Below are 25,572 nucleotides of genomic sequence, written 5' to 3' on the forward strand. Positions count from 1 at the left end.
CAGGTGCCCTGGGGCCAGCCAGCAGGGGACCCAGCAGGTCAGAGAGGCCAGGGTCCCCCCCTCCCCTTTCTTCTTTGGCTTGGTCCCCCCGGCCAAAGCCACGGGGCCTGGGCGGGGGGGGGCAGGGACCCCCTCCGCTGGCCGCGGCAGCTGCTGCCGCCGCTGGTGACATTTCACTTCCCGGAGAGCCCTGGCTTCAAAGTCTCTGCAGGGGTGGGGGAGGGAGACAAGGGGCTGGGCAGGGGGAGGGAGGGAACCAGAGCCGGCAGCCGCCACGGGAGAAATCAGCCTCGGGAATCTTCGGGAGCCCTCAGCTGAAGGTCAGCAGGCCCGACCTGGGGGCGGGGGGAGCGGCCACCCCTACGCCACAGTTCCCACGGGGGGACACGGGACTGGGCCCGCTGCTCACAGCCCTGCCGGCCCTCCCCCAGATGTCGGGCAAGGTAGCCATCGGCAGCGACATCGGGCAAGCCCGCCGGGCAGTGGAGCAGCTACGGATGGAGGCCGGCATTGACCGTGTGAAGGTGAGGGGCGGGGCGGGGCAGGCGCCCGGGGTAAGCAGGGGGACGGCGGCAGGTGCCTTTCTCCCTGACCCCCGCCAGGGGCAGGCTGACCAGGCCTGGTCTGCAGGTGTCCAAGGCGGCCGCTGACCTACTGCAGTTCTGCACGGAGCAGGCCAAGAGCGACCCCTTCCTTGTGGGCATCCCGGCCGCCACCAACCCCTTCAAGGAGAAGAAGCCCTGTGCCATCCTGTGACTCCCGGGAACCCCGGCACAGTGCCACCACCCCACAACCACCTCAATAAACATGAGGGGAACACTCACCGCTCAACGTTCCTCTTGGCTGGACGGGCCGCGATAGGCCCCCACCATCCTACCCCCAGGGGATCAGCCAGGTGCCTGGCCCGGCTCCCTCCTCCGCCTGCACACACGCACACGCACACACGCATGCACTGGGCCCGCCCTCCTCCCCTGCATCTGGCAGCCTGAGCAGGTGTCCACGGCCTGGGGGGGGGGATTCTCTGGCTTCATATTCACAGGCAAGCGCACTTGCACGGGCACACACGCACACGCACACACACACACACACGCACACACACAGGGACCTCCAAGGCACCCAAGCCCGCCCACTGTGCACTGTACATCGGCTTTTTATTTCTGCTTTGCTGTCTCCGCAGCAGATCAGGCTGTCCAAATCGTAACCAAATCAGGGCACCCAGGGTGCAGGGTGGCCCCCTTGGGTGGGCCAAGACCCCCAGGTCACCTCCCCAGGCGGCATAGGCCTGGCCCAGGGACAACATCCAACCACGGCCCGAATTCTCTGTGCCCCCCAGACCTGCCGGGCACGCGGGGGCCCGGGCTGGGGGTGGGGGTGGGGGTGCAGAGGCAGCACCAACGGTGGGGAGGAAGGTCCCCGCAGACAACCGGAGGCCAGGCACACACCCAGGGCCGCTCACGCCTGCAGCCTCCAGACTTCCAGCGACAGGCCCCCGGAGGCGGCCACCACCAGGTTGCCCTCCGCGCAGATCTGGGAGGCAGGGACGGAAGGTGTCAGAGCGCAGGGCGGGCAGGCCGGGCAGGCCGGGCAGGGGCGGGCAGGGCGGGCAGCGCCGGGCGCGTGGGGCAGGGCTCACCCCGTTGAGGACGTTGTGATGGCTCCGGGTGCAGATGGTCCTCGGCGGGTCTGTGGGCACGTGCACCTGGGCAACACGGGGTCCGGGGGTGGGGGGCGGAAGGTCAGGAGCCCGGCCGGGGCTCGTGGGCGCGCGGGGGGCAGGCAGGGGCGGGGCCTCACCCGGATCGTCTTGTCGGTGGACGTGGTGTACAGCGCGCCCAGCGAGTGCTTGATCCCTGTGATCTGGAACCTGTGGCCCACGTCGAAGGACTGTGGGCGGTGGAGCAAGAGGCGGAGGCTCAGGAGAGGCCCCGCCCACCCCACCCCACCCCGAGGACGCGAGGGGACCAGAGGCCCCCCGGGGGAGAGGGGTGAGCAGGGGTTTCCCCCGGGGGGGGCACACCCGAACAAGCTGGAAGCAGCCGTCGCGGTTGGCAAAGACGTGCAGCAGGCCCTGGCTGTCGCCGGCCCAGAGCTGCGGCCCCAGGTAGGACATGCAGAGCAGGTAGGAGGAGTCCAGCTGTGGGCGGGGCGTGGGCGGAGAAACGGCTCAGGAAGGGCGGGGCCAGGCTGCAGCCCCGCCCACGCCCCACCAGGCCCCTGGGTGGGCGGGGCCGCACCTGCAGCCGCTGCAGGACGCTGTTGGCGCGGCGGTCGAACACCGCCAGGGTGTGGTCCTCGCTGCACGAGATGATGTGCCGCTCGTCGGCCAGCAGCGCCAGCACCGCGCTCGAGTGCAGCCGCCGGCTCTGCAGCTGGGCCGGGCCGGCTGCGTGGGCGTGGGGAGCGGGCCGTCAGAACCCCTGGGAGAGAGCGCCCAGGCCCAGTGACAGCTGACCCACCTCGCCGCCGCCCCCACCCCATGCCCCAGCTGGACCCAGGATCCCAGACCCCCACCTCACCCCCACTCCGCACCAAGGTAGGAGACCCGCCTCTCTGCTGCCCCAGCCCGGCCCTGACCCCCAGGCCGCCTGCCCCGCCTCCAGCTCTGCCTGGATAAGGCGTGCTCGCTCGCTGGCCCAATTCCACAAAATAAGGACAGATTTTAAAAAATGAACCACGGCAGAGTGGGTTCCAGGTGTCTGTGGCAGAAACTAACTTATCAAGCCCCGCCCCCTGCCCCCCACCCCCTCTCCCATCCCGCTGGGCCCCACAGGAGAAACTGAAGCCCTCCCCCAGGCTGGCCTGCGGGGGAGCCAGGATTCTAACCCAAGCCCGGGGGACCAGCCCCGTGACTTCCTCTGCCCCCCGCCTCTAGGCTTCCGTGATGCCCAGCACGGCCCAGGCCTCTCCCTCCCTCTCCCTCTCTCTCTCGACCCAGACCTGGGCCCACCTCTGGGGTCGTAGATGGTCACCCTCTTGTCGTAGGAGCCGGCCACCAGGATGTCAGGCAGGTAAGACAGGCACAGCACGGCCGCCTTGCCCCTGGGGACACACGGACCACGGGGCTGGGGTGGCGGCCGGCCAGGGCCCCCTCCCCACCCGGGGCCCCTACCCGGGACATCTCACACTTGATCTCGCCGAACTGCTGCCCATCGGCTGCCATGTCCCAGAGTTTCACCGTGCTGTCCCAGGAGCCCGAGCAGGCGCGGTGATCCTGTGCGGCCAATGACCACACCCAGCCCTGTTGGGGGCGGGGAGGCCGCAGGGGTCACACGGGGGTCCCCAGCTCCCCTCGGGGCATCCTCCCTGAGCTGTGCCCGTGGGCACACGGGGCTGCGGCATTCCTGGTTTTTTGGCATTCCTGGTTTTTTTGGTTTTGTTTTTGTTTTTGCAAAGGAGGCTCAGAGAGGTCCATACACCCACCCAGAGCCACACAACTTTTCCCTTCCAACTGCCCACTTTGTTTATTTGAAAGGCGGAGAGACGGAGAGAGACAGAAACAGAGAGGAAGTCTCCCCGCCAGATGAGGGTGGGCCAGGCCGAAGCCAGGAGCCTGAAACTTGACCCAGGTCTCCCACGTGGGTGGCAGGGACCCAAGTGCCTGGGCCATGGCCTGCTGCCTCCCAGGGTGCGCAGCTGCAGGAGGCTGGCGTCAGGAGCGGAGCCGGGACTCGAACCCGGGGTCCCGTGGGAGCTCAGCGCAGGTCGTGGCTGACGTGAGGCCTGCCCGCCAGGATCCCAGCCAATCAAATCACCCTGCCTCTCTCGGTTTCCTTATCCACAGAACCAGAGAAAGGCCCCCACCTCGGAGGTGGAGGCGCCGAGAGCGCCCCCTGCTGGCTAACTTGTTCCTCGACGACACCCCCCCCCTCTGAAGTCAAGGGGTCCCGACAGGCTGGACCGGGGGCTCAGAGAGCTTGTCCGCTCACCTGAGGTCACACAGCCAGGGAGCAGCAATCCCGCGCCGCTGTCCCTGACGGCCCCAGCTACCGGGAGGGGAAGGTGCCCCTTCCGCCCAGTGGCCTTGCTCGTAATTCACACATACAAAATTCTTGGTAATGCAGGTTAAAATGTTATCTCAGGGCCAGTGTGGTGGCATGCTGCCTGGTAGCATCCACTGCCTGCAGTGCCAGCATCCCATATGGGTGCCGGTTCAAGTCCCGGCTGCTCCACTTCTGATATAGCTTCCTGGTTTTTTTGTTTGTTTGTTTGTTTGTTTAAGATTTATCTATTTGTTTGAAAGGCAGAGTTCCAGCTTCCTGTTAAAGCACCTGGGAAAGCAATGAATTATGGCCCAAGTCCTGAGACCCTGCCACTCATGCAGGGAGACGAGGACGGAGTTCGGAGTTCTTGGTTTCGGCCTGGCGCAGCCCTGGCTGTTGCCACCATTTGGGAAGTGAACCAGCAGATGGAAGATCTGACTCATTCTCGCTCTCTCTCTCTCTCTCTGCCTTTCAAATAAACTTTTTTTTAAAGTTCCTAGAAAGTGCATATTATGAAAATACTCTAGGGCCAGCGCCGCGGCTCACTAGGCTAATCCTCCGCCTGCAGCACTGGCACCGCGGGTTCTAGTCCCGGTTGGGGCGCCAGATTCTGTCCCGGTTGCCCCTCTTCCAGGCCAGCTCTCTGCTGTGGCCCGGGAGTGCAGTGGAGGATGGCCCAGGTGCTTGGGTCCTGCACCCCATGGGAGACCAGAAGCACCTGGCTCCTGGCTTCAGATCACCGCAGTGCGCCAGCCATGGCGGCCATTTGGGGGGTGAACCAGCGGAAAAGAAAGACCTTTCTCTCTGTCTCTCTCTCTGCCTATCAAAAAAAAAAAAATTTTTTTTTTAAAGAAAATATAAAATACTCTGCACAGATTTTTTTTTTAAACCAGGGTATGGGATTTTAGCACTGTGGTTCAGATACTACTTGAGATACATACACATCCAGTGTCGGAGCCTGGGCTCAGGTCCCAGCTCAATTCAGGCTTCCTGCTAACGCGCACCCTGGGAGGGCTCCAGGGCTTGGGCCCCTGCCACCCACGTGGGAGACCCGGATGGAGCTCCCGGCTCCCGGCTTCAGCCTGGCCCAGGGCTGGCTGTGGTGGGCATTTGGGGAGTGACCCAGCAGATGGAAGACCCCCCCCCCCCGCCGCCGCCCTTAACCACAAAAACAGGCTCCTCGGGCCTCCTGCTTCCATGCCCACCCGCCCTGGCTCACCTTGTGGGTGCTGTTCTGCTGGGTGCCCAAGGCCTTGACCAGGACCCGGCTGGGCTCCGTCCCCAGCTGCCGCAGGTCCCACAGGTTGACGTTGCGATCCCGGGAGCCCGACAGGCAGAGAGTCCCGCCCTGGGCAACGAGTGAAGGGGGTGGGGGGGTGGGGAGGACATGGGTGAGGCTGCGCAGGCTGGCTCCGCCGGCCCCGCCCCCAGCCCACCCCCCACCCCTCCACTCCCGCCTCACCTGGAGCAACAGCACCGAGTCGATGGACGCGAAGTGCCCATCCGCCAGGCAGAAGTACTCGGCCCGGCGCCCATCCTCTGCCCAGCGCGACAGGTGCTGTTCCAGCTCAATGCAGGCTGCTGGCCAGTCAAAATCCTCCTCTGTGGGACACCACGCGCAGGGGCCCGGGTGGGCAAAGGCCAGGCTCTGGGCTGCAGATCATGCACCCACCTAACACCCATGCGGGTCTGGCCCTATGCCTCACAACGATCTCCAAAAACTGGGGGCTCCATACCTGCTTTCCCAGGCCCCATCCCTCGGGACGCTGAGCTCCTGCCTCCCCCCCCCACCCCCAGCCCAGCATCTCCCGCCTTGGCCATCAGGGCAGGATCCGGGGAAATGCTTGGTGGTGTGGGGGTGCAAGGACCTCGGCAGACACTGCAGAGTTGAGAGCTGCTCGTCAAGCTGTGTGGCAGAGCCTGACCCAGGGAGTGTCCCAGGAGCCCCCGCCACCTCGGCAATGGCAGGTGATCCACCGCCTAACCCGTCACTCGTGTCGGCTCAGGGCCTGAGTCCCAGGGTCACCATCAACATTAACAGCTGGGGAGCCGGCGCTGTGACACAGCAGGTGGAGCCACCATCAGGAACGCTGGCATCCCATATGGGTGCCGGTTCGAGTCCCGGCTGCTCCACTTCTGATCCAGCTCCCTGCTGTGGCCTGGGAAAGCAGTGGAAGGTGGCCCAAGTGCTTGGGTCCCTGCACCCACGTGGGAGACCCGGAAGAAGCTCCTGGTTTAGCCCTGGCCATTGCAGCTATTTGGGGATTGGAAGATTTCTCCCCCTACTCTGTAACTCTTTCAAATAAACAAATCATATATATACATATATATATATATACACACACATACATACATATATATATATATATATATCAGTTCAAGGCCAAAATTCCCAAGCTGCCAGGGACTGGTGAACTCAGGAACTCCGGAGGAGTGACCACCAGCCCCTACCCCAGATGCCTGGCCAGACCCAGGCATCAAAGGCCTGTGTGGTTGCTGGGGTCAGGGAATCTCAGCCCCTAAAGATTCGCTTGGTTTTAGAGTGGCAGGCTCTAGACCATGGGCCCTGCCTCATCCCCCAGCCTGGGATCAAGGGTTTTGGCCTCAACTGGTGGCTGCTGGCAGCTTCTGGGCTAAACCCAGAGCGAGAGGATTCTTGGACTAGTGTGGATTCCCCCACAGCCCTTAGACTTCCAATGCCAGCGTCCAGCACCACCTCCCCCCGCCCAGGGTACCTTGGTACCCCCAGACTTCAAACCTGAGAATCAGGGATCCCACCTGCCTGCCGTCGGTTTTCACCACCGTCCACCAACCTCAGCTTCCAGCCAAGTCTATGCCATTCCGAAGCCCGCGCCAGGGGCTGTGCCCACGGCAGCCCCGGGGATCTTCATCCCCCTCTCCCAAGCTAGACCTGAGCGGGCGCCCCCGGCCCCCCGAGGTCGCGCGCACCTTCCACCACCGGGTAGGGAGCGCGCACACGGCGCTGCGCGCGTAGCCGCCAGGTGACATGGTCACGCACGAGATCGCGCAGCGCGTGGCACACGCGCGGCAGGACGTGGAGCACGAGGCGCGCGTCCAGGTAGGCGCATATCTCGAGCAGCAGCTCCGGAGGAAGGCTCAGCAGGCCCGGCGCGCCCACGGCAGGGACTCTGGGCCCGGTCCGGGGCTCCAGCGCGCCCGGAGACGGGGCGGGCGTGGGCAGCAGCGAAGCGCGCGGGGGCGCCACCCCGGACTTGGGTGGACTGAGCACGCGGGCCACGTAGGCCTCGGCCTGCGCGTCGGGGTCGGGGTCGGGGTCCGGCTCCGAGTCATCGTCCCAGCCTCGGGGATCATCGCAGGGCCCAGGAGGCAGCTCCATGGCGACCGGGTGGGCGCGGCCGGCCCGGCCCAGTCCGCCGCCGGCCCCCGCGTCCAGTCTCCTAGGCAGCGCGAGACCACTTCCGGCGCCGCCTGATGACGTCTATCGGCCCGCGGGAAACCGAGCGTGCTCGGGCTTGCTGCGGGGAGTTAACGCTTGCTTCCCGGCCCCTGGGGCGTTCCCTGACCTGGGTTCCGTGCATCTGGCTTCTAGAATGTTCCAGCACGCCCCGCCCGGCCCCGCCACCCCCCACCAAACCAAGGACACGGGAGGCCGGAGACCAAGGTTTCACAAGAAACTGATCTTTTTTACTCAACAAAGTTCTACACAAGTGGAATCTCAACGCCACCTCGGCGCCAGTCCCCAGCACAGCACGGTAACAAATGGACAGACCCGGGAGCCCGCAGTGGGGAGAGGGCGACGAGGGAAGGGGGCGCGAGGACCGGGGTGGGGCGGGGGGAGACTGCGGATCGAGGCCAGTGTTGTTGGGTCCACAGCCCTGGGCAGGGAAGAAGGTTGAGAAGCTGAAACTTCGTTGTGCAAAAACCAACTAAAAATAAATTAAAAAAATTAAATAGCTTTCTTTAAAAAAAAAAAAAAAAAAAAAGGAACTAGAAGAACCAGGCTCCCCTTCTCTGAAGGTAGTTGGAGTGCCCCTCCCCCGTCGTGGGCAGCGAGGGTGGTTTTTTTTTTTGGTACCAATCTCAACAGACGGCCAATCCATCCGCACACCCCAAAACCCAGCGGAGGTCGCTCCGAAAGAACTGGAATTACCAGGAAATTAAACGGTAGTTTTGAAAAAGAAAAAAAAAATTGACAAATGGCTTTCCAGAGACCCGCTGGAGCTTCGCAGGGAGCGGGGGAGGAGACACCTGCGTTACGGAATGTGCACTGAGCGCCCCCTAGCGGGTGGAGACGGGGCCTGACCTGGCGGAGAAGAGCGCGGGGCGGGGCGGGGCGGGGCGGGGGTCCAGGGCCCCCGGCAGGAATGGATGCTGCAGGACTCCCGCCAAACTCCAGATCAGAAGCCCCCAGAGAAATAGAAAGTAGGCAAGGGGAAAAGAAAAAAGAAAATAAAGGGTGGGGACACCCAGAAGGGGGGTGCTGCTGGCCCCCCTCCGGGCCCACGGGGGCCCCCGCCAGGAGCCCCGCCCCCGGGGCCGCAGCCCACCTCCCCAGCCAGTCCCAGCAGTCTGGGCCGGGGAGCGCACGGGGCGCGCTGGGCACTTCAGTGGGTCAGAAGTCCCAGAGCCACCAAGCAAGTGTGTAACTTGGGGGGCTGGGGGACACGCCCCCGTCCCCTCCTGCCGCCCCCAGGGTCTCCTTCCTGTTGCCATCGCCATCAGTGGGACGCCGCAGCAACACGCGGGGGTGTCCAGGTGCCGGTGCTCTGGCTCGTGTTCCGCCCCCCGCAGCTCTTCCAAGGGCGCTGCGCTGGGGCACAGGGGAGGGAGAGAGGGGGCCCGAGGCCAGCCCCCCTCCGCGGCCCCAGCTGGCCGGGTGGGGACCGGGAACAAGGACAGGGAGACCCATGGGCCAGGGCTGCCGCAGGAAGTGTGCGGGGCAGGTCCAAAGCGTGCACGTGCTGACAAGGGCGGCCCCAGGCGGCCGCCCTCCTCCCCACCCCACCCCCGGCCCCCTCCGGGGGTCCCGGCCGAGGCCCGGCGCCCCACCCCCCCACAACCCACCCAGCCCTCCCCAGTCACCGCCGGTTCCGGCAAAAACAGCAGAAGCTTCTTAAACTCTAGATGCAGGTTACACGGAAGGCCTTACGGGTTAACTCAGGGGTTCACTAACTAGTCTCCATGCAGGCGGGGAGCAGGGCGGCGGCCCACCCGGCCGGCTGGGGTCGCGCGGACCCCTCCCTCCCCGCCTGCCGCCCCCTCCTCGCCGCCTCCCAGGCCGGATTCGGCCGGCCCTGTGGGTTTCTCCCGCCCTCGTGGTTGGCCCAGCGGACTGCCTGAGACGACCCCAGGTTTTAGAGGTCGGGGGTACCCTCCCTCTCGCCCGCCATCAAGCCCCACCCCCCTCCCCGTTTTGTAGGCTGAGCGTGGAGGCCCCTCCCCCTGCCCCCCCACAGTGGCCGGGCAGGTGACCCGACAGGGAAGGCGGCATCTGGATTTGGGTCCCGCTCACTCCTCCCCAACCCCCCTCCGACCAAGGGCTCAGCGACTCCGGACGCAGCGCGCTCCCCCGCAATCCCTCTGACGAAGATGACGCAGACAGAAACCTGCGGGCAGAGGCCGAGGGTCAGGGCCCGGGTCCCCCCGCACCGGGCCCCCGCCAGCCAGGGCCACCCGCTCACCTGGCGAAGTCCCCCCCCGGCCGCCTAGACGCCGTAGAAGGCCGCCAGCCTCTCCTTGAGCAGCGGCGGGAACTGCTCCGAGAACTGCTGCCAGTTCTCCTCGCCGACTTGGTCTTTGAAGCCGTGGAGAATCTGCGGGGAGCAGGGAGCGGGGAGGGGGTGAGAGGCGGGTCCCCCCGCCCCTCCCAGCCCCGCCTGGCCCCCCGGGGCCTCCTCACCTTATAAAACATGTCCCGGAGGTCGTCCTTCGGGCTCACCCAGGAGGCTACAGCGTCGCAGAAGAAAATAAAGTCCTAGAACGCGAGGGGGCCCAGGTGAGGGGCCGCCCGGGCCCCGCCCCGCCGCCCGCGCAGCCCCGGCTGTCCCGACCTGCACCACGCCGCCGGGGTTCACGCCGATCATCACGCAGATGCCGCGGAAGGCCGAGTCCTTCTCCTCATTGTCCCGGATGTTCCTCAGGGAGGTGCACCTGCGGGAAGGCGGCCAGGTGAGCAAGGGGGAGGAGGCGGGGCTTGCTGGGAGGCCCCGCCCACCCCGCGGCAGGCACACACCAGGGCCGGATGAACTGCTGCAGCATGGGCGCCACCTCCTGCGGGCACACGTAGCCCAGGCGGCCGATGGTGATGGCTGGAATGGCAGAGGGGCTCGTCAGGCGACCTGCAACCCCGAGTGGCCCCGGGACGGTACGTGGCGGGGCCTCTGGTACGAGGCCCCGAGCCCCGCCCCATGGGCCCCAAGGGAGTGGCTCCTGCGGCCAGCCCGCACCCCGAGCTCTCCCAGCCCCACGCGGGGCTCTTCGCGGGGCGCCCCGCCCCGCCCCGCCAGCCCGGGCCTGCGCACCTGTGTTCTCCAGCAGCGTCTTGGGCGTGTTGGGCCGGTTGATGATCTCCACCAGGTTGTTGAGGACCATCTGCACGTAGGGCTGCATCTCGGCGCCTGGGGGCCCCGCCTGTCACAGCCCACTCCCCCCCTCCCAGCTCACCAACCCCAGCGGGCTGTGCCCCTCCTCCCAAAACACCAGACACTACTCTGGAGTCCCCACCCCCTGGGAAAGCACCCAAAGCCACCCAACCAATCCCAGTGGGCCTTTCAGCCAGTAGCATGAGCAGGTCCCATCAGAACAGCCCTCTGGCCCTGCCTCTTTGGAGAAGCCAATCAAACAGCCTCTCAGCTTTTTTTTTTATTGGCTCTGCCCCTGAGGAAAAAACTCAGAGGGTGGCCCTCAGGGCCAGCTGCCAGTCAGAACCAGCTCCTGCCCCGCCCCAAGCCAGGAAGAACCAATGGGGAGAAGCCCTTACCCATCTGCATGCATATCTCGCCAATGGCCCACGTGGCATTGTTGCAGACGGAGATGAACTCGGGGTTCAGGTTGGTGCCCAGGATGGGCATGAACTCAGCTGGTGGGGAGAGAAACGGGGGTGCTGAGCAAGACAGCCGCCAGGGGGCGCCCCGGGGCCTGGCCAGGCAGGCCTCCGTCAGACAGTACGAATACAACCCGGCAGGTCATGGTCATCCCAGGGCATTTCTGCATCACGGGAGGCTGGGGCCGGGGGCGGGGGCCACGGTGGGTACTGTACCGATACAGGGCTTGACGTGGATGAAGCAGGCTTTGGTGAGGTCTCCCAGGAGGGCAAAGGAGCTCTGTCGGACCTCGGGCATGGAGTCCTGAGGGGTTGGACTGGGGTCAGTGTGACAGGCAGCTGCGGGGGCACAGTGCCTGCCCCCCGTCCTGACCCCGCCCAGCACGCAGGCTCCCGGCTCAGACTTTGCCGAGGGCCCTGCTCCTGTCTGACAGACAAGTTGGCTCCCAGTTGGCACAGGTTCAGCACAGCCCAAAAACACTGGAAGGGGCTGCGATGCAAGTTAAGATGCCCAGCTCCCTGCGAATGCACACCCTGGGAGGCAGCAGTGAGCGCTCAGGGACATGGGCAGACCTGGGCACACAGCCCAGGCCATCGTGGGCCTCTGGGGAGTGACCCAACGGAGGGGAGACGAGTCTGTCTCCCTGTGTCTATCTGTTCCGTCCTGAACACGCCATGGATTCTGCCATTTCATGACTCTGGAAACAACATGGTCTGACAGCGGCTGACCATGTTCTGTGTTGTGGGAGGAGGTGAAAAGGTCATGCTAGGATGGCCGCTGAGGTGAAGAAATCCACAGCAACACTACGTTCTCCAGAGGTGGCTTCGGGTCTGCACGATTGCCCAGCCCCGTGCAAACCCCACGCCCTGGTACAGAGCACCCTGGAGCACGCACGGATTCTGGTACTGGGGCGAGGGGAGGGATCCACAAGAGCGCATTACCGCGCATTTCCAGCGCGAGCTGCTTCGGGAATGAGACTATTCCCCATCTTGTGGGCCACCCCCACACGTGCATGCCCACCCCCTCGGTGGGGACCACTGCGGCGGCCGGGACTCGGCCCTGTCCCCAGCGCCCCACCCACCTGCATACACTGGAAGAGCAGGGTCATGATGTTGCTGCGGGCCACCAGCTGCTCCACATGGCCGCCCAGGCCCTCGGCCAGGCCGCTGAGCAGGTCCAGCGCCACGATCATGAAGTCCTTGTCAGGGGCCTCGTATTGCTCCGGGTGCTGGGTGTACATCTGGACACGGGGGGGCAGGCGGGGTCAGGGCACCGCACCGGCCATAATGGGGTGGGGAGTGGGGGGCAGGGGCGCTCACCATAGCCTGGGCCAGGGTCTTCTGCACCAGGGTGACGCAGCGCTGGTACACGGGCTCGCAGTAGGGCAGGAAGCCGTTCTGCAGGGCGGTGGCCACCGAGGACAGGCACTGGCAGGGAGGAGGTTCGTTGACTGGGGCCGGGGGTGGGGAGAGGGGGAGGGCTGCGGGGAGGCCTGGAGCCCCGCTCACCTCCAGCAGCGGGAAGAGGTCCTTGTCCTCGTCCTTGAGCTCATTCCACTTCTGGATCAGTGGCGGCATCAGCTTCTGGATGTACTCCTGGCCAGGGACGGGGAGGGGGGCAGGAAGTTGGGGCACCCTGGCTGGCAGGGGCACCTGGTGACTTGACAGATGAGGTCTGGGGTCACTGCTGTGGCTAAGGACCACCCCCAACACAGCACTTACCTAAACACTGTCTCATAAACGTCTCTCCCACTGCTAGACAGGGAGCAGGGCAAGGGCGGGGCCGGGCGCCTGTCTGCTTGCCGCGCTCACACGGCCCTATGCCTGGCCTGGGCCGGGAATGGCAGGGTCACCCCGTGGCGTCTCACCGGCTGGTTGAGGTGGTGGCCCACAGAGTCAGCCAGGGTGCCGATGGCGTCGTAGAGGATGAGCAAGTTCTTGTGCTGGTACTTGCCGAAGGCGAAGACAAGGGTGTCCAGGATGTAGCTGAGGTAGGGCACCAGCTCTGTGCAGGCCTCCTCCTCCAGGGTGGCGAAGGCACTGGTGGTGGACAGGGTAGGGCAAGGGTCTTTAGTGGGGCCCAGCAGGTGGCACTGGGCCAGGGGGGCCACCAGGGGATGCGCACTTGGGATCAGCCAGTACGAATACAAGAACCATCAGGGCCATGTCAGCAGTCACAGGTGTCATCATATCCCGGAGAGCAGCTGGGGGGGAGGGGAGGGCTTTCGGGTCAGGGGTCAAGGATCACCTGCACGCTGCCTCCTGCACCCTCTTATTGCCGTCCAGGATGCGCTGCAGCAGCTCGGTCATCAGAGGTTTGAGGTGCATGTCGGGAGGCTGGCTGACCACCCAGTGTGCATAGCGGCTCAGCGTCCAGCAGGCGATGGAGCGGACCAGAGCCTTCTTGTCCGACAGGCACTGGATGAGGTGCGGGATCAGCTCGGGCAGGTAGGGCACCATGCCCTGCATGCAGCCTGCGGCCGGCGGGAGACAGGGGGTGGGCAGCTCAGCTAGGGCGTCCGGGGCCAGACAGCGCCCCAGCCCAGCCCCAGCGGGCCTCGAGCACGGGGAAGGATGTGCCCCGCCTGACACAGGCAGCCTGGGGGGCAGCAGGTGGCAGCGCAAAGACATGGGCAAGGCCCGGCTGGAGTCTCACTCTCTTGGCCTTGGCCTGGCCCAGGTCTGGTCCTAACAGGCATTTAGGAGTGAACCTTTCTGCCTTTCAAATAAATAAACCAAAGTCTTGCAGGCTGCACAGTGAGGAAGAAGCAGCCCAGAGGGATGGGAAGCTGCTCTCAACTCGAGCTCTGCTGAGATAGTTGGTGGATTTCTTTTTCTCCATCTCTTTTCCTTTTAAAAGTCATTAATGACAGGGCTGGCACTGTGGCGCAGTAGGCTAAGCCTCTGCCACATACCAGATGGGCACGGGTTCTAAACCTGGCCACTCCACTTCTGAGCCTGCTCCCTGAGAGGCAGTAGACGACGGCCCACGTGCTCAGCCCTGGCTGTTGCAGTCCTCTGGGGAGTCTTACATCCCGTATCACAAGATTTACTCCTCCTCCTCTGCTCCTGCAAACCCTGGGAGGCAGTGGTGAGGGCTCAAGTGCTCAGGTGCGAGACCTGGATGGAGTTCCAGGCTCCTTGGTGTTGACCGGGCCCAGGCCTAGCTGTTGGGGGCATTTGGGGAGTGAACCAATGGGAAGAGGCCCTCTTTGTCTCTGTGCCTTTCAAGTGAAGTGAACATAAATCAACCCTCCAGACTGAGGGTCTCTGGGGCGTGTCTGCAACTTCAGGGCAGGTTAGAGACAGGCGATCCCAGGGGACGCCTGTTACCAGCCGTCCTGTCGGTCAAGGTGAGTGTCTCATCAGCGCTACAGGATTCTGTAACCAGGGCCAGGTGCCGGCCCACGAGGGGTTAAGCCGCCGAGCACTCGCATCTGAGCAGGTGCACCCTGGGTGGCGGCAGGGGAAGTGATGTCACCGTCTCTATCTACACAGGTGGGGACTGCAGGGATGGGCAGGTCCGGAAGCGGACTCACCCTGTGGCTGCTGTCATCTGCTTAAAGCATCATGGGATGCCCTGCCCGTGAGGATGACGGGCAGGGCTGGCATTTGGGGGCTCAGGGGCTCCTTTTCAGGCCCGGAAGCCAACGCGGTGGGGCAGGCAGCTGCAGGACTCACCCTCGGCGATGGCGCCCAGCACCAGGATGCCCGACTCCTTGACCACCCACTCCGGGTGGAAGAGGAGGCCTTTGAGCAGGGGCAGGAGGTGGGGCAGCAGCTCCTCCCGGAAGACGTTGGCGAGAACGTCCAGCGCCGCCGCGGAGCACTTCCCTGGGTGGGCGTGGGGAGAAACAGGCTCAGAGAGAGAGGCCACGGCACAGGCGACTGGCCCCCACAGCCCCACCCCAGCCAGGCCAAGCTCTGGGTGGGGCCCAGAGCTCAGCCCCCCCCGCCAGGCCAAGCACTCAAGAGTCCAATCAGGAGCTCTGCAATGTTCTGATCATTTCTGGAGGCGGGGCCCAGAGCCCACCCCGCCCCGACCACGCCTCTCCGCCAAGCACCCACTCAGATTCCAGTCGGACAGAGCGTCATCATCGTCGTCGTCGTCATCCGCGTCCTCGGAGCTGTCAGGCCGCTCGGCCTCGTGGGGCAGCGTCACGGTGCGCGACTTGTGGAAGCGCGGCTTGATGTCCTGCTCACTGTCCGGCACCGCCTCGTCTTCCTCCACATCCCCCTGGGTGCCAGGCGGGGGCGGTGCACGGCTGAGCACCTGCTGCCCACCACACCCCAGCCCACCGGCCAGCCCTGCCACACAAGCCCCGCCCCTAACCTTGAGCAGGATGATGTCGATTTCCGAGTACTTCATCCCGTTGACCAGGATAGGGATCAGCCTATGGGGGGGGGGGGGCTGTACACCAGGATGCCGGAGGCCCCGCGGATGGAGCTGGGCCCACAGGCACTGCTGACCCTCACCCAGAGGGAAGGGTCCCAGCAGGATGGCTGCTCCTGACCCGGGCCTAGCCACCCTCAGACCCCAGAATCCACCTGAAAACCCTGGGAACTGTGCCCGGCCCTGGCACAGGCTGAGGCAGGAGCTGACGTGGGGCCAGGCGGCGGGGCCGACACAACGGAGATTCTCAGAGAACTTTCCCACCTGCTCTGCCAGAGCTGCCGGCCGGCCCCCACCCCTCCCTGCCTCTAATCAAGGAGACACCACTCAAGAGACAACTGCTCACATGGGGGCTCCGGGGCTGGAGGCAGGCAACGGGCCACTCAGATGCCCTGAGCACCTGGATCCAGCCACACCTGAAGCCTCTGTCACACATTTCTCAGCTTGTCCTGCCGAGCAGCCGCCAAGTACTCTTTATGAACTCACTCGAGCTGCCCTAGTCATGGCTGCGAGAGTAAATACCCAAAGACCTAAAGGGACCCGGGATTCCAAAAGGACTGCGGCCTAGAGGCCAGGGTGGGGCGGTACTCACTGCACCAGGTGGGAGGCCAGGACTTCCTTGCAGATGGGCTGCTCGGCCAGAGTCAGCCAGAACTCACAGGCCTCGAGGGCCACGTTCTCGTCGTGGTCCTGGGTCCTCTGCAGCATGTACTGGGGCACAGGGGAGCGGCTGAGGCGCGGGCCGCCCCGCCCCCACCCACCATGCCCCGCCCCGCCCCACCCCCTGCCTGCGCCTGCGCGCTCACCTGGATGATGCTGTGCAGGCGGGGGATGAGGCCGTCCTGCCATGCCCCGCCCCGCCCCGCCCCCTGCCTGCGCCTGCGCCTGCGCGCTCACCTGGATGATGCTGTGCACGTGGGGGAGGAGCCGGTCCCCACCACGCCCCGCCCAGCCCCGCCCCGCCCCCTGCCTGCGCCTGCGCGCTCACCTGGATGATGCTGTGCACGTGGGGGAGGAGCCGGTCCCCGCCCCGCCCCGCCCCGCCCCATGCCCCGCCCCCTGCCTGCGCCTGCGCCTGCGCGCTCACCTGGATGATGCTGTGCATGTGGGGGATGAGCCGGTCGATGCGCACCTCCAGCAGCATCACCAGCGCGCGGCACACGTTCTTCCGCACCTCGGGGTCGTCGTCCACGGCCAGGGCGAACAGGTGCTGCTCGGGCAAGGTCAGGGTCAGCGGCCTCGGCCTCCCCTGCCCGGCCAGCCCCCAGGCCGGGGGCCCGCCTACCTCTATGAACGTGTCGATGTTGTCCATCAGCGCCTGGGCCCGGTCCATGATGAACTGGTTGACGCAGGCGATGGCGTGGGACCTGGGGAGGGGCAGCGCCAGGTCACCCCCGCCCCGGCCGCCCCCGGCCGCCCCCGGCCGCCCCCAGCCCTGGGCGCCGCTCCCACCGGATCTTGGGGCTGCAGTGCTTGAAGAACTGCAGGAACTTGGGGATCATGATGTTGAGGGGCCTGTTCAGGGCATCGCTGTCCAGAAGCTCCGAGGAGTCCTCGCAGATCTTCTGCAGGGCCCCGAAGGCTCCCTGGGCAGACAGGAGCAGAGAGGCAAGGAGAGGGAGAGGTGGGCGTGGTGCACCCAGCCCCAGCCTGCTCCCACGCGGCTCCCGGTCCTACCTCGCAGGTGTTATAATCCTCCGAGTTGAGCAGGTTGCAGAGCTGGGGGAGCAGCTCCGGCCACATCTGCAGCTCACCCTTGGAAGCGATGGTGGTGATGAGAATGCCTGGGGGGACGGCGGGACAAGGAGGCTCGTGCCTGTAGTGGGCCAGGCTGCCCCTCACCACGGGGCGCCTGCTCACTGCTGTCTCTGCGCACGCGCACACACACACACCCCTTCGGAGGTGGGCACAGTAGCACCCGGTGACTCAGCAAACAGCCTTTGAGCCTTCTGTTGTACGGCCTGGCCCCAGCCGGCCCCTCCTGCCCTTAGAGGGAGGCACCGGGCTCCGGCTCCAGCCACAGGGGTGGGAGGCCCCGTACCCAGGACTGAGGGAGGAAACAGCGGCAAAGATGGCAACAGCTGGGGGGAGGGGGCAGCAGTTTCACACTGGGCGGCCCAGACAAGCCACGAGCAGGTGACATCTGTGAGAAGTGAAGAAGGTGAAGGAGGAGACATCCGGGCACCTGGGGGACCAGCAACTAGGGAGGAGGATCTGCCAGTGCAAAGGCCCAGGGGCAGGGCGGCCTGGTGTGCTCCCACATGGGCAAGGGGCCAGTGGGAAATGCAGTGGGGGTGTGTGTGTGAGAGGAGGTAGGAGCAGGCAGGTGGGGGGGGGGGCAACACAGGGTGTCATGGATATATACAACCTGTCCTATCATTTAGGAACCCAAACGCCCCAGGAATCTGAAACGTGAGAGCTGTGCCACCCAGCGTGTGGTGCCACTAGGTGGCAGTGTTGCCCAGAGGGGGAGGCGGCCAGAGCCAATGCTCAGATAACCTTGACCCTGCCTCAAAAACAGGTGCAGAAAGCTGCCACTGTGGCTGGGGACCCTGTGGCCAGCTCAGCAGCCACCCACCTGCCCACTCCCTGACCCCGCCAAGGTCTAGGTCCAGTCCTCTTAGCCCTATCATCCAACCTCTGCACCTCAGTACTAACCCCACTGAGGTTAAACACACACACACACACACACACACACACACCACACCACACCACACCACACTCCAGGTGACGGGGCACCTGCCACCTATATGGGAGACCAGGACTGAATTCCAAGCTCCTGGCTTCTGCCCCCACCCCACCCTTGCCACTGGTCGCCAACAGCCAGTGCAGGGAGAGGCCGAGGCCAGGAGCCTGGCACTCCATTCGGGCTTATCTCATGAGTGGCCAGGGCTCAGATACTCTACTTGGGCCATCGCCTGCTGCTTTCCCAGGTGCACTCGCAGGGAGCTGGACCGGAAGCAGAAGAGCCGAAGCCTGAACCGGCGCTCTGATACACTGTCAACCCAGGGATGGTTGCATCCATGCACTTGGTACTTGTAGAAGTGGGATCCGACCAGCCTCGGAGCTCACGAAGTCTAGATTCTTCCACCAGCCTCAGACTGGGCACTGCTGGGGCTAGGAGACACTCCAACCGAGTCAGCAGGCCACACAGCCAGCCCCAGGGTCTGGCTCCAATTTAAGACTATTTTTGTCTTACTGCATTTATTTTAAGGTTATGTTCCCTCGAGAGCAAGTAAGCCTGTCTTTCCATTTAAAACGGTTCTATGTAATCTTTATTGTGTGTGTGTGTGTGTGTGTGTGTGTGTGTGTTTGGACAGGCAGAGTGGACAGTGAGAGAGAGACAGAGAGAAAGGACTTCCTTGTCCGTTGGTTCACCCCCCAATGGCCGCCACAGCCAGCACACTGCGGCCGGCGCACGGCACTGATCCAAAGCCAGGAGCCAGGCGCTTCTCCTGGTCTCACATGGGGTGCAAGGCCCAAGCACTTGGGCCATCCTCCACTGCACTTCTGGGCCACAGCAGAGAGCTGGACTGGAAGAGGGGCAACCAGGACAGAATCCGGCACCCCGACCAGGACTAGAACCCGGTGTGCCGGCGCCGCAGGCGGAGGATTAGCCTATTGAGCCACGGTGCCGGCCTATTGTTTTTTTTTAAGATTTATTTATTTGAAAGGCAGAGCTACAGAGAGAGGTCCTATATATGCTGGTTCACTCCCCAGATGGCTGCAACGGGTGGAACGGGGCTGATCCAAGGCCAGGAGCCACAAGCTTCTTTGAGGTCTCCCACACGGGTGCAGGGACCCAAACACTTGGGCCATCTTCTACTACTTTCCCAGGCCATAGCAGAGAGCTGGATCAGAAGTGGAGCAGCCAGGACTAGAACCGGCGCCCATTTGGGATGCCAACACTTCAGGCAGCAGTTTACCCGCTACGCCACAGCACCGGCCCCCTAGTCTCCTTTCAAAAGCAGCCTTTTAGAGGTGGGCACTGGGGCACAGTGGGCTGGGCTGCCACCTGTGCTACCAGCATCCCACATTGGAGAGCTGGTTCAAGTCCAGGCGCCTCCGCTTCCCAGTCAGCTCCCTGCTAATGCACCTGGGAAGGCAGCAAAAGACAGCCCAAGGGCTTCGGCCGCTGCCACCCACCAGGGAGACCTGGATGGAGCGCCAAGGCGCCTGATTTCAGCTTCACCTATCCCTGGCTGTTGTGGGCACTGGGGTAGGGAACCAGCACCTGAAAGATCTGTCTCTGCCTCTTTTTCTCTGTTTATCTGTCTTTCGGTAAATTAAAATAAATAATCATTAAAAAAATAGTCATCTTTTCAAATTGATGGAGATTTAGGTTGGCGCTATGGCATGGGGGGTAAAGCTGCCGCCTGCAGTGCCGACATCACATATGGGCACAGGTTCGAGTCCCAGATGCTCTACTTCCAATCCAGCTCCCTAAGGGCCTGGGAAAGCAGCAGAGGATGGCCCAAGCCCTGCACCCTCGTGAGATACCCAGAAGAAGCTCCTGGCTCCTGGCCTGGACCAGCCCTAGCTGTTGTGGCCATTTGGGGAGCGACCCAATGGATGGAATCTCAATCTCTCTCTCTCTCTCTCTCTCTCTCTCTCTCTCTCTCTCTCTCTCTCTGTAACTCTGCCTTCCAAATAAGTAAAATAAATCTTTATTTAAAAATCCATGGAGATTTCACATGTAAAATTGCTAACAAATAGGGTTGGTATTCAGCAGGAGTGAAAATCCTAAGATAAAATGGCTTCGGTGGGGCTGGCGCTGCGGCATAATGGACTAAGCCTCCATCTGCGGCACTAGCATCCCTTATGGATAGTGGTTCGAGTCCCGCCTGCTCCTCTTCCCTGGCGTCGGGAGTGAGGGGCTGGGGGCCTCAGGGGCCGCCCTCCCCACCCCGCCCAGCTGCCCCTCTCACCGATGGTGGCCCGGATGAGCGAGGAGGCATCACCAATGTTGTTCAGGCACTCTTGCTTGATGAAGTCGGCCACGGGTGGCGGGAAGCTCTGGTAGTGTGCTTTCACATTGTTCTTCAGGATGAGGCCGCTGAGGGAGCGTGTGGGCTCATCTGGGGGAGGGGGAGGGTCCACTGTCATCAGGCACCCCCTCCCCGGGGCCTGGGGCGGGAAGGTGGGGGGACCACAGGGGATGCTACCTTCAGACTTGAGTCGGGTCAGGACGAAGATCAGGTAGTTGTTGAAGTCGGGAAACTGGTTGAGTTGTTTGAGTTTCTGGCGGGAGGTTAAGGGGCTTGGAGACAGGGGCCTTCCCCCCCCCATGCCCCCCCCAGCCGGCCGTGGAGCACACTCGCCGCCATAGCCACCCCTAAGGCCCAGATGGCACAGCAGTGGGACCCCAGCAGCTGTAGAACGGCAGGTGAAGCCACTGCCTGGGACACCGGCCCCAGCCGCCCCCGAGGACCCGGCTCCCTGCTACTGCGCCTGGGAAAAGCAGCGGAAGATGGCCCCAGGGACTTGGGTCCCCCCGCCACCCACTTGGGACACCCCAATGGAGCTCCAGGCTCCAGGCTTTGGCCTGGTCCAGCCTTGGCTGTTGCAGCCATTTGAGCAGATAGAAGATCCCGATCCCTCTCTCTCTCTCTCTCTGTGCTTTTCAAATAAATAAATCTTATTTTAAAAACTCCAGCAGGGAGGAGGCTGCAATGCCTTTGCTTCCCTGGTGCCCCTGGGAAAGGTGAGGACCCCGTGTGACTGACGGGAGCAGGGGCTTCCCTGCCCTCCTCGCCTGCTTTCCAGTGAGGCCTGGGTTTTCATCTAGAAAGAGAACGGAACCCAGACGTGCAAGCACAACTCGCAGCTGTTTGCAATGTCTATCACTTTTTTTTTTTCATTTATTAAGCAACCACAGAAAGAACTTTGGACCAGAGGCAAAAGAAAAGCCAAGTACCACCTCAGCTCGGGGCTCGCTCTCTCACTCAGACCTACCTTCCCCGCTCCCCTCCCAACCTGGGCTGGAATTCCCATCCTGGCCTCACTGCCTACTACCAGCAGCTACTGCGGCAAAGCCTCAGTCTCCTCATCTGCACAATGGGTACAGTAACAGCACCTACGTTCATTAATAGTTAACAGGGTAAGTTTAAGTACTCCCTGAAAGTCAGGTGTAGGTGTAGCTCCAATGACCCGGCTAAGGAACCCTTGCAACTCAGGGAATGGGACCCAAGCCTTCTCTGACCCTTACTGCTCTGAAGCCCCAAAGTCTGGGGTTTAGGGAGTCTGCCCCGCCCCGCGCGTGCGCGCCCCGCATCAGGGGCCGTGGACATCTGTGCGGCTGCACCAGCCCCAGAAGGCAGGAAGGATACATCTTGCACAACGCGCTGCGTGGCCGTGTTGGGCGACTGCGAGTCTTTGAGCAGCTGCAGGACCTGCTGCAGGCCCTGCTCGTCTGGTTGCCAGTCCATGGCGCAAGGCGAGCTGCGGGGGTAGGGGCCAGGGTCAAGGCTGGGCTTCTGGGGCTCGCTGACAGGCCCGGGTTGAGACCCCGAGGTGGCGGCGGCCGCATGACCACGGCAGCGCCCTCGGCGGACAGGCGGAGGCCGCCGATCCATGCCCGCCCAAGTGCAGGGTCCCAGCCAGCTGCGCCATCCCAGGCCGCGCAGCCGCGGGCTCGGGAGCGCCGGTGGGGGGATGTGGACGCGGGCCACGGGCAGCGGCGGCGGAGCCCGGTGGATCCTCGCGGGGCCCAGCGTGGAGCCCTCATCCCAAGTTGGCCCATGCCGCCGCCGCCCCCGGCTGCGGGCACTAAGGGTTGCACCTCCCTCTCTGGGCGAGGGCCCACCCGCCTCCAAGTCCACGGACCCCGCCCCAGGCCGCGAGAGCGCCCCGGCCCCCGGAGAGGTCCCCTTGTCGCGAAATCAAGGCCCGAAGCTCGGCCAGATCCCAGCCGCCCAGCTTGGCCCCCAATGGCCCTGATCCCCTGCCCATCTCCACTCCTTATCCGACTCCAGGCGCCCGCCGCCTTTCCAGGCCTGGCCAGGTAACCCCGGAGCACTCCCTTGCGAGAGAGCCAGCCCAGCCCGCGAGCGGAGCCCCCCGGACGCGTCCCTGTCGCTTTCCCCAATCAGGTCCGGCCAAATCCTCCCCAGCGACCCCGCTCCGCCCCGGTCGGCAGCGTGAACTCCCGCCGATGGATCCCATTCAAGTTCGGCCAAGCCCCCCTCCGTCCTGCAGCAGCTTCCCCACCACCCCACTCCCGGATCAGGCCTGGCCGACCCCCGCCCCCGCCCGAGCAGCCCCCTCAACGGATCCCAGCGCCGCCCGGCCGTCGGACCCAGCAAAGCCCCTCTAGGACCCGGCCGGCCGCCCCTTCCCCGCCCGGGGCCCGGCGAGCTTCCTCCCCCACCCCGCAACTTTCAACGCGGCCTCCCCCCAGGGAGACCCAACCGAGCCCCTACACACACCCGATCCTCGCGACGTCCCCCGATCAGGCCCTCAGCAGTTCCCAGGCGGATCCCCCTCCTGCCCGACCCCAGCCCGCCCCCACTGGCCCGTTTCTCGCGGCACCGCGACCTGGCCCGGCTCCGAGGCCCCACCCCCCCACCCCCGGAGCTCGGCTCGGTGCCCCCCACCCCCCGCCCAGCCCGTTCTCCATTCCTCGCGGATCGGGCCCAACCGGGTTCTCGGCCTCTCCCGGTCAGGCGCGGCCCCGATGCTCGGGCCGCGCGCGGCGCAGGCCCGGAGTCCGGCGTGAGGAGACTCGGGCGTGGGCCGAGCGGGTCCGGCTAGGAGGGAGGCCCACTTACCCCGGCCCCGGGCAACGGCGGCAGCGGCGCCTTGCGATGCGGCTTCTCCAGAGACTCGCGCGGAAGGAGGGAGCCAAAGAGAGGGAATTAAAAAAAAAAAAAAGAAAAAGAAAAAAAACGCGGCCGTCACTGAACCGGCGCGGCTTCCGTACTCCGTTCAAACTGGGACAACGCAGCCAATAGGAAGAAGCCGCCGGCGCACGTGACCTAGCGCGGGCGAGACTTGGCCCAGTCAGGAGCGAGTCACGTGACAGAACGGGTGCGGCCTCTCTAGCCGTTCGGTCCTCCCAGCGTCTCGTTTCCTCGCCGTCTCAACGCCAAGCCGGCTTGGTGCTTTTTGCAAGAGCCAGAAGTTCGGTGGCGCACAGGGAGGTTGGCTGTGTGACGGACCCGGGAACCCCTCGGCCACAGCAAGCTGCGCCTCTGTCACTCCCGTCCTCTTTAAGAATAGAACCGTGCCTCCCACCCCGTTAGCCAGACACTTGGGAACAGAGTACAGAAAAGGCTTTAAGGACTTAGCACCCTAGACAAAGGGAAGACAGCTGGACCGAAGCCACGGCCACAAGTTGTTATTTATTCTGTTCTTTATCAGAGATGAGCACGAGGACCTGAAATTTTAAATGAACTAATACTAAACTCGAGCAGGGAGGAGGTGACGTTCCTTGCCCAGGAGACTCGGGGCAGGGCAAGGTCACGAAGAAAGAAATCAATCGTGACCCCTGCACCATCTGAGGGAGTGGGGAGGAGCTGGGGACCCTGGAGCCCCCCGCCCCGCTTCTCCTCCCAGCCCTGCCACTCGGAGCCTTGGTTTCTCCACTTACCCAATGGGTATCGGCACAGTCTGTTCTCTTGGAGATAGTTCAAGTGAGGCATCACCTGGCCAGTCAGAAACTGGTCTTTAAAAACGTGACTTTTTACTCCGCAAAGGCTGGGGACCACCCTGCCACTGTATCCGGCCCCTCCCTAAAGCAATAGTTACTGAGTGCACCAAAGTCCTCATCCTAAAGAGAGCTCAGCCCCGCCCGGAGGCACGCGCCGACGCCCGGGGTCGGGTTTTGCCCCAGCCTTGAAGGAGAGGTACAGGTGTCTCAGCCCACTTCCCGTGAGCACACTGCTTATGGGGCTGTCCCAGGCCAGGGAAAGGCCGGCCGGTGCCCAACTCCCAGCGTGCGGGAACACTCCGCCAAACCAAAAAAGAGCAGCGGGAAGGACTCCTAACCGCAGCCACAGCAGACCGCACGGGAACCCGGTTTGGAGACGCACGTGCGCGAAGTGGCCATCTGCGCGTGCGCAGAGTCCCCTTTCCCGCCGCGTGGACGCTGGAACTACAAATCCCGTCGTGCAACGCGGCTCCGTCGCCGCGCTTCGAGGCTCTGGTTGGGACTCGAAAGGATTGGGGGTGGGGAGCGGGGAAGGGCGAGGGGCGTCTGGAGTTCCCACCCCTGCCCCCACCAAGACTTGTGGGATTGGGAGGGGTGGGGACTAGGTTTCGGAGTTGGCAGAGGGCGAGGCAGGAACGGTGGGAGCTTCGTGGTCCAGCCGGGGCCGGGGGAGGGGAGCTGCCCCAGATTGGAGCCCCATGGGGGACCGAGTTCGGAGGCGTGAGTTTGTGATGCTTGTTTCCTCTTCCCAGAGGCCAGCCTCGGGAGAGCCCGGGCAGAGCCGCGTGTGAATTTGAGTGCTTGAATTGGGACAAGGGTCCCGTCCCCTCCTCTCTCCAACCTCCCCCAACCGCCGCCTATTTTTTTAAGCACCTGCTATCTATCGGGCGATTTCCAAAAATTGTGCAATTTCCAACAGCCCCATGCATAAACCAGCCTGCTTCCGTTAGAAGTGCTCCGTGCAAAAAAGAAACTGGTGCCAAGGGTGACTCTGAGATGGGACACCAACGGGCTCCCCTCCCCGCCTGAGCGGCTCCCTCGCTCAGAAAAGCAATGATGGTTTTATCAGCCAGGATTCAAGCCGGCCGTGTTCATGTGGTCCTTGCTCCAGAAGCCCCTGTATTTCACCCCTTCATCTATTACTTAAAAATATATGTATATATAAAGAACCCGAGCCACAGAAAGGCTAAATGAATTTTCATCCCAGATCACACAGCCTAACAGGCACCAAAATAGTGTTGGAGCCAGGGCTGTGTGACTCACCAAAACCTGAATTTTGTTCCCAGGTCAGAGCCGGCTAAGGGCTGTGAAGGGAGGCGCCTGCACTTCCAGCTCCTCCTGACACTTTAAAATAGAGGCTGAGCTGGGGCAGGGCCGACCTACTTCGCTCGCTGGTTGCTTTTTAAAGATCCAGGGGCTGGCTGCTGCCTTTCAGGGAGAAGGTAGCTGTCCATTGCACACACGCGTGTACACACACACACACACACACACACACAGTCTCTCCAGCCCCAGCGTCCCCTCAAGT

The 25,572-nt window shown here is 63.8% G+C and overlaps 3 protein-coding genes and 2 non-coding genes across 9 annotated transcripts; 1 reads left to right on the forward strand and 4 right to left on the reverse strand.

The window, feature by feature from the left end:
• Positions 1–227: 227 nt before the first annotated feature.
• Positions 228–823, forward strand: GNG14 (G protein subunit gamma 14). The gene is made up of 3 exons (XM_017340242.3): positions 228–320; positions 432–524; positions 631–823. Exons 2-3 carry the CDS (start codon positions 432–434, stop codon positions 754–756), a joined length of 219 nt encoding a protein of 72 aa, XP_017195731.2. The 5' UTR covers positions 228–320; the 3' UTR covers positions 757–823.
• Positions 824–1,018: 195 nt separating this feature from the next.
• Positions 1,019–7,427, reverse strand: FBXW9 (F-box and WD repeat domain containing 9). Of its 3 annotated transcripts, none has more exons than XM_051837856.2 (10): positions 6,930–7,427; positions 5,443–5,582; positions 5,200–5,328; positions 3,126–3,238; positions 2,948–3,039; positions 2,235–2,417; positions 2,018–2,134; positions 1,795–1,884; positions 1,634–1,699; positions 1,019–1,527 (listed from the first exon to the last, which is right to left on the reverse strand). In XM_051837856.2, exons 1-10 carry the CDS (start codon positions 7,336–7,338, stop codon positions 1,034–1,036), a joined length of 1,833 nt encoding a protein of 610 aa, XP_051693816.1. In that variant the 5' UTR covers positions 7,339–7,427; the 3' UTR covers positions 1,019–1,033. The 3 variants fall into 3 exon arrangements, with proteins under 3 accessions (XP_051693816.1, XP_051693817.1, XP_051693818.1); XM_051837857.2 differs by having other exon boundaries at positions 2,235–2,383; positions 2,938–3,039; XM_051837858.2 differs by having other exon boundaries at positions 1,135–1,527; positions 2,235–2,383; positions 6,930–7,425.
• A 1,627-nt stretch (positions 7,428–9,054) lies between these two features.
• Positions 9,055–24,435, reverse strand: TNPO2 (transportin 2). 3 transcript variants are annotated; one of them, XM_051837855.2, is made up of 25 exons: positions 23,167–24,435; positions 21,727–21,838; positions 20,563–20,638; positions 20,326–20,475; positions 17,075–17,181; positions 16,850–16,983; positions 16,683–16,764; positions 16,485–16,607; positions 15,990–16,108; positions 15,338–15,398; positions 15,073–15,241; positions 14,686–14,838; positions 13,253–13,478; positions 12,873–13,044; positions 12,514–12,600; positions 12,325–12,432; positions 12,087–12,245; positions 11,221–11,308; positions 10,942–11,040; positions 10,484–10,579; positions 10,195–10,270; positions 10,013–10,112; positions 9,862–9,936; positions 9,644–9,775; positions 9,055–9,568 (listed from the first exon to the last, which is right to left on the reverse strand). In XM_051837855.2, exons 2-24 carry the CDS (start codon positions 21,823–21,825, stop codon positions 9,668–9,670), a joined length of 2,667 nt encoding a protein of 888 aa, XP_051693815.1. In that variant the 5' UTR covers positions 21,826–21,838; positions 23,167–24,435; the 3' UTR covers positions 9,055–9,568; positions 9,644–9,667. The 3 variants fall into 3 exon arrangements, with proteins under 3 accessions (XP_051693815.1, XP_051693814.1, XP_051693812.1); XM_051837854.2 differs by having other exon boundaries at positions 9,431–9,568; positions 10,195–10,300; XM_051837852.2 differs by lacking the exon at positions 23,167–24,435 and adding an exon at positions 22,825–22,962 and having other exon boundaries at positions 9,431–9,568; positions 10,195–10,300.
• LOC127488477 (small nucleolar RNA ZL2) lies at positions 11,111–11,185 on the reverse strand. The gene has a single exon (XR_007916188.1). It is a non-coding gene; the product is annotated as a small nucleolar RNA ZL2 (small nucleolar RNA).
• Positions 13,131–13,200, reverse strand: LOC127488476 (small nucleolar RNA SNORD41). The gene has a single exon (XR_007916187.1). It is a non-coding gene; the product is annotated as a small nucleolar RNA SNORD41 (small nucleolar RNA).
• Positions 24,436–25,572: the final 1,137 nt, after the last annotated feature.

This window comes from Oryctolagus cuniculus, chromosome 16, assembly GCF_964237555.1.
Source record: "Oryctolagus cuniculus chromosome 16, mOryCun1.1, whole genome shotgun sequence".
NCBI lineage: Eukaryota > Metazoa > Chordata > Mammalia > Lagomorpha > Leporidae > Oryctolagus > Oryctolagus cuniculus.

What these genes read in the sequence shown, in the direction of transcription:
- FBXW9 (XM_051837856.2), bottom strand. Translation starts at nt 7,338, where the DNA reads ATGGAGCTGCCTCCTGGGCCCTGCGATGATCCCCGAGGCTGGGACGAT. An exon ending in ACTCGGTGCTGTTGCTCCAG is followed by an intron (nt 5,329 to 5,442) that starts GTGAGGCGGGAG and finishes CTCGTTGCCCAG; the next exon opens with GGCGGGACTCTCTGCCTGTC. An exon ending in GACCATCTACGACCCCAGAG is followed by an intron (nt 2,418 to 2,947) that starts GTGGGCCCAGGT and finishes GCTCTCTCCCAG; the next exon opens with GGGTTCTGACGGCCCGCTCC.
- TNPO2 (XM_051837854.2), bottom strand. Translation starts at nt 21,825, where the DNA reads ATGGACTGGCAACCAGACGAGCAGGGCCTGCAGCAGGTCCTGCAGCTG. An exon ending in CGCAGCGCGTTGTGCAAGAT is followed by an intron (nt 20,639 to 21,726) that starts GTATCCTTCCTG and finishes ACCTCCCGCCAG; the next exon opens with AAACTCAAACAACTCAACCA. An exon ending in CAGCAGTTCATCCGGCCCTG is followed by an intron (nt 10,113 to 10,194) that starts GTGTGTGCCTGC and finishes GCCTTCCCGCAG; the next exon opens with GTGCACCTCCCTGAGGAACA.
- GNG14 (XM_017340242.3), top strand. Translation starts at nt 432, where the DNA reads ATGTCGGGCAAGGTAGCCATCGGCAGCGACATCGGGCAAGCCCGCCGG. An exon ending in CCGGCATTGACCGTGTGAAG is followed by an intron (nt 525 to 630) that starts GTGAGGGGCGGG and finishes CCTGGTCTGCAG; the next exon opens with GTGTCCAAGGCGGCCGCTGA.